This window comes from Vombatus ursinus, unplaced genomic scaffold (assembly GCF_900497805.2).
Source record: "Vombatus ursinus unplaced genomic scaffold, bare-nosed wombat genome assembly UNPS02014874.1, whole genome shotgun sequence".
NCBI lineage: Eukaryota > Metazoa > Chordata > Mammalia > Diprotodontia > Vombatidae > Vombatus > Vombatus ursinus.
This window is the reverse complement of record NW_020954652.1, coordinates 17,866,174-17,884,680: the sequence shown is the minus strand read 5'-3', so window position 1 is coordinate 17,884,680 and position 18,507 is coordinate 17,866,174. Positions and strand designations below refer to the sequence as shown.

Sequence of the window (18,507 nt, the reverse complement as noted above, 5' to 3'; positions counted from 1 at the left end):
ATAACTTATAACTCCATGGCAAGGTAAATATCGCCTTATCTGCCTATTCCTGAAGGCAGAACCATCACTTTCCCCCCAGGGCTTTTGTCTCCACAGTAAAGTGTAAGGCTCTATAGGGCAGAGACAAAGTAGCTCAGTATTTGCCCAATATAATTCAGATAATAAGTAGGAGAGCTGGGCCTCAACATTAGATAGTGATTCCCCATCTTTTTCACTGTAGCATGCTGCTCATTATTATTATTATTATTATTATTATTATAGTACAATATTATTATAGCACTTATTATTATAGCCCAATAGGAATTCCAAGAAGGAAGAAGTCAGTATCAGCTATTCTGATAAGAGATGACTTCAAAGATTAGGCAAGATTTGAGTTCAGTTTTGAAAGGTTGTATGGAGATACATCTAAAGGAGATGGGAGAATCTCCAATTTGAAGGATTTCTCAGGATACAGTACTGGTTCAAGGAATATCTAGTGATTCAGGTCCATCCCAAGACAGGAGAAGAATCACTTTGAATACATCTTAAAAACCACTAGTCAGTAGGTTCCTTTGTTCCAATTCAGTAACAAACATTTATTAACTGCCTACTATATACCAAGACTTGTGTTAGGTATTCAGGATATAAAATATTCTAATAGGGAGACAGTATGCAAATGCACAGAAGACAACTTTGGTCTGGACAATCTCAAGGTCTGTGAAGCCAAAGATGGTAGATTGTCACAACTTTTCTAGCAACATGTTAAAACTGATTTGATAAATGTTGTCTGAGCAAGAGGAGAAAAAAATATTCACTCTAGAGTAAAACTAGGAGACTGCTCATCCTTAGTATAACTTCAGTTGTAGAAGGGCTATCCTTTTGGCTATTCCATATGCTAAAGAAGTAATTACAGAAAATTTTAAAGATTACTGTAAAATATAACCTCAATCTATATATCACCCTTATGTCAACACCAGGAGAAATCATAACATAGTTGTCCCCATTTTCCAGCAGAAATAATGAGGATGAACCATATATGTGTGTGTGTGTTTTGCCACTTTCTCAATTAACCGGGGCGGGGGCACCATAAATTTCATGTTGTTTTGTGTCTTACATAAATATGCATGATATTAAATGACATTTTATGGCACTTGAAAGTTTGCACTGCACTTTACACATATTTTTTCACTAGCATTTCACTCTAATCTTGTAAAATAGGCACTTTACACATAAGAAAACCGAGACAGAGGTTAATAATACTTGGCTGGGAAAGTAGGCTTTGCTAGATGAACTTTGATCTTTTCTTGCCCAGAACCAAACTTTTATGTGATTTTCTAGCCATTTCCGTACCAGGTTAAGTGGACCACAAAAAAAAAAAAAACCAACAAATTATATAAACTGAGGAAATTCACCCCCAATCCTCACTGCCTTTCAGAAATTTCAAAATCCCCAAGTATACCCCAAAATAACAAGTCAGTAGCAAAACAACTGGCATTTATTAAGCACTATGGTGCTAAGCACTGGGAATACAAATACAAGAAGAAAGAAAGTACCTCACCTCAATCAACTTGCATTCTAACTGAGAGGCACAACACTGGTGGAGGAGAAACTCAGGAGTCAGGGCTGGCCCATAGGGAAGATTGAAGACATGGTTGGCCTAAGGACTTTCTTTAAAATGGAGGTTCTAGGAGGAACCGTCCAATCAGAGGAAGGTCAGACATTGAGGATGGAACTTCCAAGGTGAAAAATACAGGGATGGTGAACTACTGTGAGAAGGCTGCTATAGCATTATGGTGAAAGTCTGGGTAATCAGAGGTGGAGACTGGAGACAAATGAAGACATGGTTGGTATAGACCACCAAATGCTTCATACTAAGATTAAAAAAAAAATCTATCAAATCAACGATATTTGAATAGGAAATAGCTAGAGTCATCCTGGCTCTAGAATTCACATTTTTCATAGTATTTCAACATTTCTAAGGATTTTCATTTAGGAGGCCAGATCTTGATAATAATAAAAATATGGTATTCCTTGTGATACCATATTAGATAGTTTTTCCCCCAGGGTCCATCAGTCAGTCAATAAACATTTTAAGTACCTACTATGTACTAGGAACTGTACTAAGCACTGGTCATACAAAAAAAAAAGTCAAAGGACATTTCATACTCTCAAGGCTCTCACAGCTAATTGGGAAGACAACATGTAAACAACTATCAACAAACTAAATCTATAAAGGGTAAATTTGAAATAATCAACAGGTGGAGGGCACCAAGGGGGATTGAGAAAGGATTGCTGTAGAAGGTGGGATTTTCACTGAGACTTGAAGGAAGCCAGGGAATCCAGTAAGGAAAGCTGAAGAAGAGTAACCAGGCATCTAGGATGGCCAGTGAAAATTCCCAGAGTCAAGAAATAAAGTGTTTTATTCAATGAACAGCAATGAGACAAGAGTTATTTGTAAAATATGCATAAATCAAGAATTCCGCATCTAAGGCCCTCTGAACACATCCCCAAGTTAACCATTTGTTTTTATATTCTTCCTTCCCATCCTATTTGTCTCAGCTAACCCTGGCCAATTTTTTGCACATGGATAAATCAATTTGCATGGATTTGCCTTTCTGACCAATCAAGCTTTAATGCTTATTTATGTCATGCTACAAGCTTCCTCTCACCCCCTTCCTTAGTCTATAAACAAGGAAGACTAGGGAAATTAGTGTATACTTTCATCATACTACCCATTGAAAAGTTATGGTGTGCTCATTAAATAAACATCTCAGCCTTTTTCTAATATCAAAATCCTGGATATGCTTAGAATGTCTTCATCCTATCCTAACAACAAGCATATTTTTCTGGTTCTTTGATTTCATTGCTGTATGGCACTACCACTGATATAGATAGTGATGCCTTGATATCATGTTATAGTCATTTATGGGTAATTTTGTGAATAAAAAGGGGATTATAGATGATTTTGTGGAAGTTCTTTCTGGGTTTCCCTGACCAAAATAGTTCATCACCCAGTGACAGGCTTCTAGTAAAGAGCTTCTCCAATCTTAGTTTGGTACTTCGATGAAAAATTAACAGCCCATCAGTAAGTCCATAGTTTGAATCTTTCCAAGTTTGGTCAGATCTTCCAAATCTTTCATTACAGGCATTGCTTTAGAAAACCTGGCTCACCTAATATTGTTGCCATGATGAGAAGTCAGAGTAAAGGTTTAGTGGAATATTAGTCATTTTTTGTTATTGTTTGTTTTTAGTGTGGGCGATAAGTTTTTATGTTGTTGCTTTTTAGTGGAGGGTTAATAGACATGTACACATATAAAATGAGAAGTTCTGATTGCATCAATACATATGTGGATATTAAAAGCTGTGTCTCTTAAATAAGCCTTACCTTCTCTGCTTTCACAATGCATCGAAGGCTTCACTTAGAATCAGAACGTGAGCTCAGATCACGAAATACTCTCGTTATTTAAGTAAAAACAAAAAAGCAAATACTTGCATACAAATAAATTTCATACAAATAATGCTTGTTTGCTTCTTAGGATGGCTTTTTACCTGCCCAAAATAGGACTGTTACATTCAGTAGCCTTCTATCTAAAATTGCCTCCCCTGGTACAATATAATTTATGGGAAAATTTACAACTGTGTCATATCTGACTTCTAAATTTATCAGAAGGAGAAAATAAATTTATTTTACATTTATTAGAAAGATGCCACAAAGAGTGTGTTATGAGGACAGCTCTTAGGAATATATATGTATATGTATATGTGTATGTGTATACATATACACACATACATATAAACAAATATGCAATATACACATATACATGTACACACAAATATGCATATAAGGGTATATATGTATATATGTGTATATATATGTATGTGTATATATATATAATTCTAAATAATTACTAATCCTACCTTTGAAAAAAGTAAAAAAAAATATTGCTGAGAAATCTCCCTCATTTTCAAATTGGCAGCATGCTATAAGCATTTGAATAGAGTTTGGGGTGAATCTAATAATAATGGGGAAAGCAGATGCTGTAAATATTCCACATTTGATTCACCAAATACTTGCTCTCTTGGCAGGTGTCCTACATGTATGGAGTAGTACTTTTTTTTTTAAACTGGTAGAGGGAGCATTTCATACACACACACACACACACACACACACATGCACACATTTACACATATACATATATTCCCACATATATGTATATATATATATAGGTATATAGTTTATATATTACAAAATTGATATAATTCAATATATATGTAATGCCAGGTAGTGAGTTCTGATGCAAAAATTTTTAAAGGTATTGTGTTTCCCCTGACACTCAATCCTCAGTCCTCAAGCTCTGTCTTAGTAACAATTATTGGTAAATATGAACAAGAGAATAAAAGTTGTCTTTTTACTTATGTGAATTTTTTAAGTTAAATGTGGCAACTTTGGCAGAATCTCATTGATGCTATCTTCATTTTACTTTTTTTGAGTAGATTGGAGAGAGTTGGTCACACAATGAATAAATCACAGAATTTTGGAGTTGGGAGGTCCTGAGAGACCAGTCAGCTAGTCAACTGGCATTTATTAAGTGCCCACTATACACTAAGCCAAGCTGCATAGAAATCAATCAACATCCCTAAGAAATGGGCATACGCCATCTAGCATTGGAGAGTGTACTAGCCTTTCAAACAGCCCATTATATTTTTGAATAATACTAATTGTGAAGAAAAAATTTCCTCACATTAAGGAAAAATTGCTTGATTACTACTATTGTTCCTGGTCTTGAATTCCTGGGCCAAGAAAAACAATTCTATGCCATCTTCCTAATGACAGGCTTTTGAGAATTTGTAAATGTTTTTCTCACTGATAAAAAGCTGTAACTAGGGTAAGGTGCATGAGGCCTGTCCATGTGGACTGAAATTTAAGGAGTGCAAAAATTAAATGATCTGAAAAGAGTATACCATATAAAATTTTGTTACATTTATGCTTTGACAGCACCTTCACTACAGTGTAAAAAGAAACTAGTTAGCTAGAATAATTAAATTAGGAAGCTACCGTATTCCTTCCCCTATCCCCTGGGATGCACATCAAGTAAGTTTCTCCCTGACTCAAACCCCACTAACATCTCCACAGTCAGTGGCCTCCCCACAGCAAGCTTACAGTGTCTTGGGGTTTCCCCACAATACACAAGAGAGCAATTATCCTGGGGTCTCCCCCATAACCAAGAACATGTTTAGTGCTGTTTGACTAGGTCCTTGTTTGCTATTCTTGTCCCTGGCATCAAAATCACAAGTTACAGCTATGCAGCTCCCTTTTCCCCTTCTATCTCAGCTTTCTTTTTGTTTCTTTCTACTAATCACCTCACAAAGAAGTCTTCTTTCTATGAAAGACAACAAAAAAAAATGTGCAACTATTTGATTTATACCTACACATACACACACATGCATATACGCATCCATTTTTATCAGGACTTATAGTAGACTGTTTCCTGGCAGATCATTCCCATGACTTTTGAAATCAACATCCCTATGATAATTACCATGAAGTGGTCTGAGAGTTTTTGACTTCCAGCTCTCACAAAGAGCATGAGAAAAAAAAAACTGATGTGAAATAAATAACATCTGTTCTTCATCCCAGTTTGATGAGCCTATATTACACCTGAACTCTCCTTGAGAGTTCAAGGCACTCACTACAGGAAGATGGGGAGTGAGGTGTGATGTATTATGTTAATAACTTGAAATGGGTCACTGAAGAGGCCATTTGAACAAAAGATTTCTTGATAAATAAGTTCTTGCCTGTTGGTAGTGTTTCTACACTAAATGTTGGTCAGTTAATCATAGTTCTGATCTCTTAAAGGACAGGATATTTGATACAATGGCAGAGACTGTAATGTGAACAAACATGTATGCTCCATTGAGTTGACAGGTCTTTGTCGCTAAAGAGGATGAATGCATGTGCAGGTATCACTTTAGTAAGGGAGAAGCGTGTTTTTGCAGTCATAAATGTTACATGGCTAGGAAAACCATCTCTCTTATTAGAGAAGTACATTTAGTTTTCCAATGTATTTCCAATGGTAAAATATTTCCATTGGTAAAGATTTATAAGCTTTTTGACTTTTTCACTGTGGTATGTCAGAATTGACAAAATGCAAAGCATTTGGTGGTCTAATGTATTTTTTTTTTTGCTTTCCTGTTGTAATGTCACTCTTCTGCAATTCACCAAAATGACTAAGAGTTCCCAGCAGTATTTTGAAAGATATGGGGCTGTCAGCTTTTAAAGATTTTCTCCATGTAAAAGATGAGAGGTAAACCACAAACATTTTAGCAGTCATATCTACCCAGTTGCTATACACTTTTTATGCAGTTGCATAAAGGAATTGATTTGAACCCTGATTTAGAATTATCCAGATCTTGGTCTTCTTCACTGGCACTTCCTCTTCTTCACAAGTCCATGGTTTGAGATATGTGCTTGATGATGATAACTCATTTCCTCTACAAACTGAATTTAAAGCTAGAATTAAGGTTTCCAGGAAAAATATCAACAGTCTCAGATATGCAGATAATAACACTTTGATGGCAGAAAGTGAAAAGGAATTAAGAATCCTCTTGATGAGGGTGCAAAAGGAGAATATAAAAGCTGACTTGAAGATTAACATTAATAAAACAAAATCCCAAGAGCATGACAAATGGTGCCATCACTTCCTGGCAAATAGAAGGAGAAGAAATGGAGACTGTCAGATTTTATATTCGTGGACTCAAAGATCACTTTAGACGACAACCGCATCTATCTCTGAAATTAGAAGAGTCTCCTTGGAAGGAAACTATACCAAATCTGGACAGCATACTAAAAATGAAAGATGTCATCTTGCTGACAAAGGTCTGTATAGTCAAAGCTATAGTTTTTCCAGTAGCAATGTATGGTTGTGAGAGTTGGACTGCAAAGAAAGCTGAGCGCCGCAGAATCCACACATGAATTATGGTGCTGGAGAAGACTTCTGAGAATCCTTTGGACAGCAAGAAGATCAAATCAGTCAATATTTAAAGAAATCAATTCAGACCATTCCTTGGAAGGACAAATACTTAAGCTGAAGCTTGAATACTTTGGCCACATAATAAGAAGACAGGACTCATTGGAAAAGACCCTGATGTTGAGAAAGATTGAAGGCAAAAGGAGAAGGGGACAGCAGAGGATGAGATGGATAGATCGTCATGGAAGCGATGAACATAAACTTGGACAGACTTCAGGAGATGGTGGAGGACAGGAGGGCCTGGCACGCTATGGTCCATGGTGGGTCACAAAGAATTGGACACAACTGAATGACTGGACAGCAACTACGATAAACCGCATAACACTTCAGTACCCTTCCCTCTGGAGGTTTATGAAGGAGCTATCCCTGAGCCTAAGAGTTGGACAGCAGTATTCCTAGGAGCATTGATAGAGGGCTAGGGAAGACCCCAGTGGTCATCTAGTCCAGGCCCTTCCTTTTCCAAGGATCACTGAAGCTCAGGGAGTTCAAATAACTCGCCTAAGCTCATACAGCAGATAGGTTTCAGAGGTGGGATCATTCCCAGATCCTAACCTTTCTGTTATGATAAATAACACTCCACATTCAATTCTCTGAACCTATTCCTATCCAAACTTTATTCTTTGCTTATAAATGTGTTTCCATTTAAGTAGTACCACATTTCTCAATCATTTAAAAAAAATCAAAGACTGCAGCAGACTGTGGCATACTGACCACCTTCAGGTATAGCCTAACTAACCCAATATGTCATTCTTACTTCTGATAGTTCTTTAATGCCCCCATTTGCATAATAAATTAAGCCAGGGTTCATTGGTAAGATGAACATTAAATTATACATTTCTAATAAGTGGTTTAGTTAATGGGATTTAGGAGATCATTTATCTGAATAAGACTTGAGAATGACTACCTTTTCTCCCTTAGTAAAACTTTGGCTAGATAATAATTTCTGAAAGACAGAAAGAAGGATGAGAGCAGGAATTGATAGAATTTGGGATCATTAAAAAGAAGTCACTAATCCAAAATAGTATACCTAGGACAATCAGTGGATCATTTGGAAAGCAGGAGATTTTGCATTTCAAAATATTATTAGCATATTAGAGGATATCACTGTGATTCAGAATTGAATGATCAAACAAAGAATAGATTCAAGTCCTATTTCAAGCTTTAATTTTAGAAGAAGGCAATATGGTTCAATGGAAACATTCCTGGAAAGGGGATTTATCTAATCTAACCTCCTCAATGTGCAATTGTGGAAACTGAGGCCAAGAGTCAGTGAATGACCTAGGTCCTCTCCTCAAGAGCTTTTTCTACTGTTTTAGGCTGTTTCTTAATGACAAAACCAGTACTTCTCTATGATGCCAAGTCAGGCATGCTATGAACTGTACTAGATCTTATAACTTGGGTTCAAATCCTGATTTTGCTACATCTTTCTGCATATCATTGGGCAAGTAACTGAACCTTTGGGGGTCTCAGTTTCCTAATTTGTAAACTGAACAACGTTATCTCTAATGTCCCTTCCAGCTTTAAATTTCTAATCTTGTGTTCTGGTTTATGCATAACTATAATATACTCTCTTGTATGCTGCATTTTGTTGTTTAGTCATTTTTAGTTATGTCTGACTCTTTGTGGCCCCATTTGGGGTTTTCTTAGCAAAGATACTAGAGAGGTTCACTATTTCCTTCTCTAGCTCATTTTATAGATGAGTAAACTCAGGCAAACAGGGTTCAATGACATGCTCAGTATGAGACAGCTCGAAAGTGTCTGAGGCCAGATTTGAACTCAGAAAGAGAAGTCTTCCTGACTCCAGGCTTAGTTCTCTATTCACTGTGCCACCTTGCTGCCCTTTGTATACAGTATAACATACTCTATTGTAAGACTTATTTAGAATAAAAAAGTACCATATTTCTCCTGACTTCTGCACAATCACTGTATGCATTTGCTTTTTTCACTCTGCTGAGGAAGACCAATTTGTTCTTTTGTAAGGTTCTACTCTTGGTCCTGTGTAACTTTTAAAAAGATCAGATTGAGTAAATGTCCTAAAAACAGACTTTGAAGATTAATTTTAACTCCTGAAAAATTCAAGAGTTCTAAAAAGCAAACTAGAATAACTAATAATCTTAATATCTTTTTTAAAAGTACCCATTTAAAAAAAGATCTATATTAATTAAAACTACCCTCTGAGTAGAAGTACAGGACTTTAAAAGAAGTTAATTAAATTTTCTGTCTATTTTACATTAATTTTTGATGTAATCCTTGTTTGAACAAAGTGCTTTCAACTTGAAGGAACATAGACAAATTGACTTAAATTTTTAATTAATTTTAATTCTTAAAGATTTTTGATTGTCTAGTTTTGGTACACTGAGCTTATGTCTTCCTCACTTGTACAGCTTTCCCTCTGTTCTCTTTAATTTGTAAATAATTGCCTTAGATCTAGACTCCCAGAGGTGGGGAACCTGCAGCCTCAAGGTCACATATGGCCCTCTGAGTCCTCAAGTGCAGCCCTTTGACTGAATCCCAGTTTGATCTAGAGTGAAATGCTTTTAACTTTATTGGGAGCTTCAAACTTCTGATTAATAGCAGGCTGCAGTATAATTTCATAAGTATTCTTTAAAAAAATTATTTAAAGCCTATAATGTTGCTACAAAATATTAGGTAGCTACCCATCAAGCTTCTACCATCTACAATGCCTTCCATATACACTGTATATGTCTTATATATAAATAGTTATATGTATGCTATTTCCCATAGTTAATATATGAGTTCCTTGAGGGTGGACCCTGTCCAAGAACAGTTTTCAGCTTTCTTTGTTTCCCCACTTCATTACCTGGCATAAGAGCTTACTAAATCTCAGTTAATTTAGTGAGTGCTAGAATGGAGCTGGAATGAAAGTGGTAAGGGCTGTGGAAGGATCAGATTATCATAGGAAAATGGATACTCCTTTCTTCAATATTGATCAGCAACTTATGTATCTTACGGTTTTAGTGCCTGAGAAGTTAGTTACTGAAATGTTAATTGACTGTCCCACTTTCACACAACTAGTGAGAGAGGCAGGACTTTAAACCAGGTCATCCTAAGTCCAAGGTTGGTTCTTCAGCCAGTGTGCAAAGTTGTCTTTTAGTGTAGGATCATTGTTCCATCCAATCCAGCAAACATTTATTAAGCACCAACTCAATTCAAGGTCTTGGGTGAGGTGCTGAGGGTACAAAAACAAACAAAAAAATACCCATTGATTCAGCAAGCTTACATTCTACTGGGAGGATTTCACATATGCACAGAGAAGTAATTGCAAAGTATATATAAAGTTAAAGAAAACAATTTCTCTTTACAATAAAATATCATTATTCTTTTTTGTTTGTATAATCACCTACATTTCCTTCTATCCCACTCCTCACTCCTACCACCCAATTCCTCATTCTCATCCCCTTCAACCCTCCCACTCTCAAGTTTCCTTCTAACTCCATCTAGCCCTTTCACGGTGTCCTCCTAGAATGCTTGCTCCATAGACAACAAGCTTCCCTTCCCCTTAAATCTATTCTTCTCCCAATCCTTCTATCTGTTAGCTCTTACTGAAATCTGGCTCCCCACTAATGACACAGCATCCCTGGTCACCTTTTCTAGTGCTGACTGGGAAAGACCTTAATTTAGAAAGGCTAAGGTCACCTATTGCATCCTGGGCCGTCACGTCATCTTGACTTAAGTCTTGCCACTGGATTTCAGTCACTCGGGAGGAGAGAGTGAGGCTGATGACTTTGCACATGTCTGCCTCACTTAAATCCAAATTTATGCACAAGTCAAGATGTCACCCTCATTATGTCATTGGTCCTCTTTGAGAATGAAAGACAAACAAGAACACCCTCTTTTTCTTTTTATCCTTTATATCAAAGAATAAAAAAAACCAGAAAGGAAAATAAATGGTCAGTAAAACTAGCATCCTAGATTTAGAGCTAGAAAGGACTGCAGAAGGCAGGTAATCCTTCATTTTACAAAGGAGGGAACAAGGGAGGTTAAGTTACTTGCTCAATATAATATGGGTAGTAAGCTTTCAGAAGCAGGTTGTAAACCACATCCCTCTAACTGGAGATACTCTACCCAAGGAACTAACATATCAAGGAAGTCTGATGTTACAAAAAGGATTGGACATTCATACTCTCCATCTCTGTAAAGAAAGGAAGAAGAAGCATTCTAGTATTTCTTCTTTGAGGTTGAGCTCGGCCATTACAATTTCACAGCATTCAGTTTTAATCTTGTTGTTGTCAATGATGCTGTTCTTTACCTTTGCATAAAAATTAAATAATTTTGAGAGGGAAACAGCAGGGACAATGAGATAGATCAAGAAAGGCTCATGTAGGCAGTGGTATCTGAGCCACACATTGAAGGAAGCTCAGGAGTCTAAGGTGTGAAGTATTCATGCTCCTGAATTCTAGGAAGGGGGCCTGGCGGGGTGGGGGGAGATTATACAGAATAGAGATGACTGCAAGGAAACTTAGAGATCATTTAGTCCAATCCCTTCCTTTTATAGACTAGGAATCTGAGGCTGGAAGATGTTAGGTAGCATCCCCAAGGTCAAACAGCTAGTGCACAACATAGCAGAATTCTCTAATTCCAAATCCCGGGCCCTTGCCAGTTTTCCCTTCTACCTCTCCAAAGGAAATTGATCAACATGAGTTTGTTGTAAAATGTGTAGGAGAAATATAAGGAACATATCAATGACCAATTACAAGGGACTAAATAAGGATAGAATGTTTACCTTTTATGTAATGTAAAACCTGTGTCTAAGATGGTTACTATTAATTAGATAACTTATAAAGAAGATTGGGGTAGATCTGAGTGTGATATGACTTCAAAAAGTAAAACCATTCAGGTACAGCTAAAAGAGTAATTATCTTTTACAAATGAAGTGTAAGAGGAAGGACAGAGGAATCAGATGGGAGAGGAGGGCTGTTAGTTCTGGAAACCTACTTTCATCAGGAATGAGTTTAAGAAGGGAAAATACATACACATTTAGAAGAGTATAGAAATCTTCTAAATTTAGAAAGAAATAAAACTGTAAGGAGATAGGGAAGGGGGAGAGGATAAGGGAGGGATCTTTACAGGGGAGGGTGTAGGAATAGGTTAAAAGGGGGATATAGGAGGTGGTTAGATTTAGGGGAATGGGAGGATAAAGGAGGGGTTGCTGGAGTGGGAGGAAGTCAAGTAATAGAAGGGTAAGGTAGCAGGTAGAAGTAAAGTAGAGGAGTTAGAGATAGGATGAAAGAGATATGCACTCACATAAACACAAATATTAGGAATAGAAAGGGAAAGTATATGTTTATATATATGTATATGTATGTATGTGTATATATGTATAAGTGTATGTATATATCAATACCAATACATAAATATATCCAATGCTCATTTGTAGCCTTGGGGTAGTGGGTAGGGGGGAGGGAAGGGGAAAAAAGAACAAAGTAAAAAGTATACAGAAGAGAAAAAAAGAAAACCTACAAGGATGCAAAGAAAAGATGGGCAGTTTTAAACATAATGTACAGTAGTTAATATATAGGCTTTCTTGAAATGAAAAGTTATTGCTATGTATTTTAAATCCTCTCCTATGTTCTGCTGTGCACTGAATTTTTTTGTTTTTTCTTATTTTATATTTAAGTTTATGTTTCCTTGTCTTTTATTATTATGTGTTTAAGTTTTAGTATTTGTCTAAAATAAAAAAAATATTCTGAAAAAAAGAGACAGAAAGTATGGGGATGGCAAGAATATACACTGACTCATGAAATTGGTCATAGAAATATGTTAATTCTAAGACAAGGATCTGAATAAAATCCAGTGTGGCCAGTTCTCTATGCTAATAAGATTGTGCAACAGATTCAGTCTCTCACTGAGTGGCCCACCTATTTCAACATCTTCATTAATTCCATTCCACTCAATGAACATTTATTAAATATTCACTTTGTATAAAGCACTAAGCATTGAGGGAAATACAAAAATGTCCTCCCTGCCCTCAATGAAACAACACAAATTGGCAACCACAAAGGAAAGGACATAAAATAGCATAAATTAGAATAAAGGCTAATCAGATACATTTCCTCAATGATTTTCCCACTGGCTATTGGTTGTCTTTTTATTAAGAGGGTCTTCATTGATAACTATATAATTCTACTCTTTGATACAATACTTTCACGGCTTGACTCTGAGCATTCTAAATCTTGGATCATACATTTGAAGCTGGCAAGGACCTCTTGAAGTCATCTGGCCCAACCCTATCATTTTATATATGAAAAAATAAACTTAAGATCTATAGGAGGAAAAACACTTGCCCAAGGTCATACATACCATAAGGGGCAAAGTCAGGATAGGAACCCAGGTCTTTGATTCCAAATCCAATGTACTCCCCATTATAGTATCTGCCTCTTTCATAGGATCATTAAAAACAGAGATTTAGAAAGGACCTTAGTCGTATAATTCATCTTTTTTTTTTATTTAGTCCCTCCTCTTTATTTTACACAAAGGAAAAGGAGGTCCAAAGAAGTGAATGGTCTTCCCCAAAGTACCATAAGTAACAGGGTTAAGATTGATACTGGATTTCAGTGGAGTGGTAGTCACTCCATTATTAAACATTCATCTTGGACTCGTAGAATCTATTCATGTGACTCCTTTTGAGGAGATGATTTTTTTTTTAAATAGACCCACCTATGACTTTAAAATCAATATGATTTATAGGCTAGGTATGGCAATAGTAGAAGAGGGAAGCCAGAGTTCTTTAATAATAAAACAGTCATTTTAGGCCTCTGCAGATGGTCATAAAAGAATGAAAATAATTGGTCTCCATCTACACTGAAAGAAAGGCCTTCTACTGGAAACTCTGAAAGTTAAAATGTTTTCTTTTAGAATATGAAGGCCCAGACTGACCTTCTTTGGAAGCTCCACTGGATAACTTATAGTCTCATGAGCCATTTAAGAGTAAAAGGGGGTAGAGGGAGAAGACAACATTGATATGGAGAGTTTGTATAAGCCTCTATACCTTTAGGGTTATATGCAATTTTAATAAGGAAATATAGTCCACATTGAGTGCATTATGCAGATGGTCCTTGATTTCTTTTGGCTTGCACATATTGAAAAAGTATGTTAGAATTCAACATAAATCTGCCAAATGGTGGTTACTTGGGCTGGTAATATGTTCCTTATTTTCACTTATTCTGAGATTTAGTCACTGTAATGGGAGCAGCTGAAGGCATAAAAGTTCATTCTCTGATATCCCCTTTCATTCTGTTCCAAAGAATATCTACGACTCTTTCTTTTCCTTGTTGTTACAGGGCCTATTCTAGTGGTCACCTTTCCAAAATCCTTTAAATCCAAACTCATGAGATCAGAGTTCAATCTAATCTATTGATGGTCCCTGAAAGTTATATGGGGACACATATGGTCTATAGCTTACCTGTGTATCTTAGACAGGCAGAAGAATAAGAATAGGTACTAGGCCTGTGATTTCATTAGTCCAGGGAAGTTCTAATTAAGGAAATTCCTTTTTACAAATCAAAGTCCACAACTTATCTGAAATTTGTATTATTAATAAATTGCCTAGAAAACTGAGTGGTTAAGTGACTTGCCCAGGTTTACACAGGTAATATGTACGAAAGGCAGAACTTGAAATCAAGTCGCCTTAACATTTAGAGAGTGGATATCTAGGTGGTGTGGTGAATAGAGCTTGGGCCCTGGAGTCAGAAGGACCTGAGTTCAAATCTTGCCTCAGATACTTACTAACTGTGGGACCGTAGGCAAGTCCCTTCACTCTGTTTAGCTCAGTTTCCTCATCTGTAAAATGAACTGGAGAAGGAAATGGCAAACCACTGCAGTATCTTTGCCAAGAAAACCCCAAATAGGGCTGTGAGGAATTATACACAACAGAACTGACTGAGTAACAACAACACGTATAGTGCTATGCAAATGTTGGCTTTCATCATCATTATTATTACTATTTGCCTATTCTAAGGCTTTGTATTCCATACACCAGTGATAAGATAGGATTGATAAATTGCATCAGAGCACTTGACTTTCATTAAATAACATAGGGTGGGGGAAGACATTTTGACTAACCAGTTGATGCTGATTCAGCTGACACACAGAGAAGGACTCATCCAAATCAGATAGTTAAGGGTTGTGCCTTCTTTAGAATGCTGAGTTTGAATGACGGTTAGCCAGAAGTAATGAGATCTTTTAACATTTTGAAAAATTTTCAAAATATCAAGGTTATTTTCTGCAAATGATTGTCTTAGAGCTAAATAATCATCCATACAGGAATCTTTCGGCATTGAGTAGTCCTCATAATCAATTCCAGGTGCTGGGTATGTGATTTCTTTCCTAATAAGAGGGGAAGAGGCATTTGTGTGCTCCTCCCAGATGACTATCTAGGCCTGACAATGGAAAAGGTCTTTTGTTAGTATATTCCTAGATTATTCAAAGATGGCCAGGGTAATTGAGGGAGTTAGTGGGAGAGGGATTGTATTTCAGTCTTTTTTTTTTTCCCATATCCTATTAATGGGGGGAGAAGCATGGTACCTTCATATTATTCACCAATATTCAACAGAAATGGAGTAAGTACCTACTATGTCTGAAGCATTGTGCTTGATGTTATCATAGTTACAGAGACCAATAAGACAGTTTCTGTCCCCCAGGGGTTTAAAATCTGGCAGGGGAGATAAAGCGTGTATATGAATAGCTTTATACAAAACATAATATAAATGAAGAAAAGTTCAGTACTCTGTACAAAAGTTCAGAGGTTCAAGTTAAGCACTATGAGAGCTCAGAGGAAGAAGGGATCCTTTCCTAATGGGGTGATCAGATTAACTTAATGGAAGATGTGACATCTGAGCTGAATGGGTAGAGTTTCAATAGGGGGAAAAGGGAGGGTTGATATATTCCATACATAGGGTATGATGTGACTGGATGGGTGGTAATGGAGTTTCACTGAACCTGACGAATCCAAGCTTGGTCACTTACTAACTGCATGACATTGGGCAGGTCACTTAAGTTCTGTGGGCATCAATTTCCTCACTTGTAAATGAAAAGATTGGAGTAGGTCACCTTTAATTTGATCATTACATGTCACATGCCCACAATATCATTCTAGAAACTAGCCTGTTGCCTGAAATAGTCAATATCCTTCTAGGAGCTTAGCTGAAGGCAAGAGGAATAAAATTTGAATGAAAATTTCTAATGGCAAGAGGTCTTGGAGTGGGCTGGGGTTTGGTATTAGTAGAGTGGTCTTTGCAGTGGGAAACAAGGAGTATTTCTATTTTTTAATTTTTTGGCACTAGGTGGTTGGGGGAGTGGGAGAAGTCATGTCTTCCAGGAAAGAGATCAGCAAGTTATGAAATCCTTATAAGAGAGTCATATTTTAGTTAATGTGAAAAAAGGGAAGGGTTATGGACCTAGAGTGGTAAGTAAGAAACTTCAGGGGATAATAATGATAACAATAATAACAATAACAATAATGAAAGAGAGAGAAAGCTAGAGATAGAGAATTTATAAAACCTTTTAAGGTTTGGGAATCACTTTACATGAATTATCTCATCTGATCCTCACTATAACCAATATCCCCATTTACGAGATGAAGAAACTGAGGCCAAGAGAGGTTAAGTAACTGAGTGTAAATGTCTGAGGGAGTATTTAAACTCAGGACTTCCTGATCCCAAGTCCACCACTCTATGAGCTACCATATGGTCCAACCCTCTTATTCTACATGTGAGAAAACTAAGGCCCAGAGAATACACTTTGGAACTGAGCATTGGAAGTGAGTTTTGAACCCAGGGCCTCTGGCTCGAGAAGCAGTGCTCTTTTCATTATAGCAGGTTGAATATTTCAAGAATGTAGGGGAATTTGAACCTAGGGCACAATTCCCACAGGGCATAGTGGAATGGGCTAAGAGATTGGTGAACGAGGTGGAAGGGACTTAGGGGGATTGGTGGGTGGGAGCAGAACTGATTTAAATTAAGGTTGAGGGCTCATGAGGAGCAGGTGTGCCACTTGCAGTAAGGTGGTAAGACTGGATGAATGAGAATGAGAGGTGAATTCGTTTTCCCTGCTGCATCAGCAGAATTCAATCTTTAAAGGTCTTGCAGAGTCAGTCAGTCTGTCCTAGAGATCAAAATGGCCTTTGGAACGTGGATGTTTGAGAATGGCTGCTGATGAAACCTTATCTCCAGGTGAGTTTTGATTCCTTGATACTAAATATAGGGCTTCTCAGCTCCAGGCAAGAGAAGTGTGGAAAAGGTGGAGTACCTGTGAAGACTCTTTCTTAGACTTGCTTTGTCTCTAGAGACAGTATTTAAAGTAACCATCATTAAAATGTGTGTGAACTCTAGTTCACGTTTGTTCAGGAAGAACAAAATAAAACAGCGTTCACCTTGAGAAATAAATAGAATTTTTTGAAATGGTAGGATTTAAAGCATTTCAATAAATATATAAAAGAGTTGGTGATTCAGCTTTTCTAACAGACATTAATACTAATAATAGAGCATTCTATACAATAGATTTATCCAGTAGTTGTAATAGTTTTATCTGGAAGGTCATCTAATGGAAAATATTATTCTTTTCATAAACCTGCAAAGTACATTTTAGATTTTTAAGATTGCCATTACCACTTTTCATATAAATTTTTATAATGTTGCCATAAAATACCTGCTGGCTTAGTTTACTGTAGCTTAAGCTGATGCCATATATGCCTGGTCAGATGCCACAAGACTGGTCTATCCATTAAGCTAAATCCCTTCATCTTTGAAATCAAACTGGCAGGATATGATATATTTGGGGTTCTTCATTTTAATTATATTTTAAAGATTAATTCATGGCTGATAAATTGTTATGTTTATGCATTTCTGACATCAGATATTGCTTGTTCTGTGTGTGTGTGTGTGTGTGTGTGTGTGTGTGCACGCGCACTAAACTCTATAAACTAGCACACATTCACAGCAGGAAATAACAATGAACAAATCTTTGAATTATTGCTCTGTTCAAACATCTATGATGTAACTGAAAATCAAGCCACCTGTCAACATTTGTGGAGTGCTTAGTATATTTATAATTGTGACATGCATTTCTTTTTAAACTAAATAAAATTGGTGCTTAAATATTTATCGAGTGAATGACCCCTTAAATTACCCATTTCAGTACCAAGAAAGCATCAACTTCTGGGACTGTGCTGTGGAATGAAAGGCATGTAGATCTAAACATATTTGTGAAACATAAATACCTTTTCATGTCTTGGTGGACAATAATGATTTTAATTATATTTTCAACCTCAAAAAAAAGTATGAAAGATTAAAGAGTTCACTAATTGTTCTTCCTGTTTGGCATGAATTTGATTAATTTTACTGTTGTGTGTCTTTCTATATATAATCTATACCTATATAGATATCTATATATGTGTATGCATACATACATGTATGTATTTCTCTATATATGCAACGAGGTGATGAAATGGCCAGAGTGCTGGATCTAGAATGTAAATCCAACC

General features: G+C 36.6%; 1 protein-coding gene across 5 annotated transcripts in view; it reads left to right on the top strand.

Moving 5' to 3' along the window:
* Positions 1-17,113: 17,113 nt before the first annotated feature.
* NAV3 (neuron navigator 3) overlaps positions 17,114-18,507 on the top strand; it is a 389,994-nt gene continuing 388,600 nt past the window's right edge. For 4 of the 5 annotated variants that reach the window (XM_027842473.1, XM_027842474.1, XM_027842472.1 and 1 more), the window contains exon 1: positions 17,131-17,197. In XM_027842473.1, the coding sequence (XP_027698274.1) occupies positions 17,180-17,197 (18 nt within the window). In that variant the 5' untranslated portion in view covers positions 17,131-17,179. Of the gene's footprint in view, positions 17,198-18,507 lie in introns of all 5 variants that reach the window. The other variant, XM_027842471.1, reaches the window with a different exon arrangement.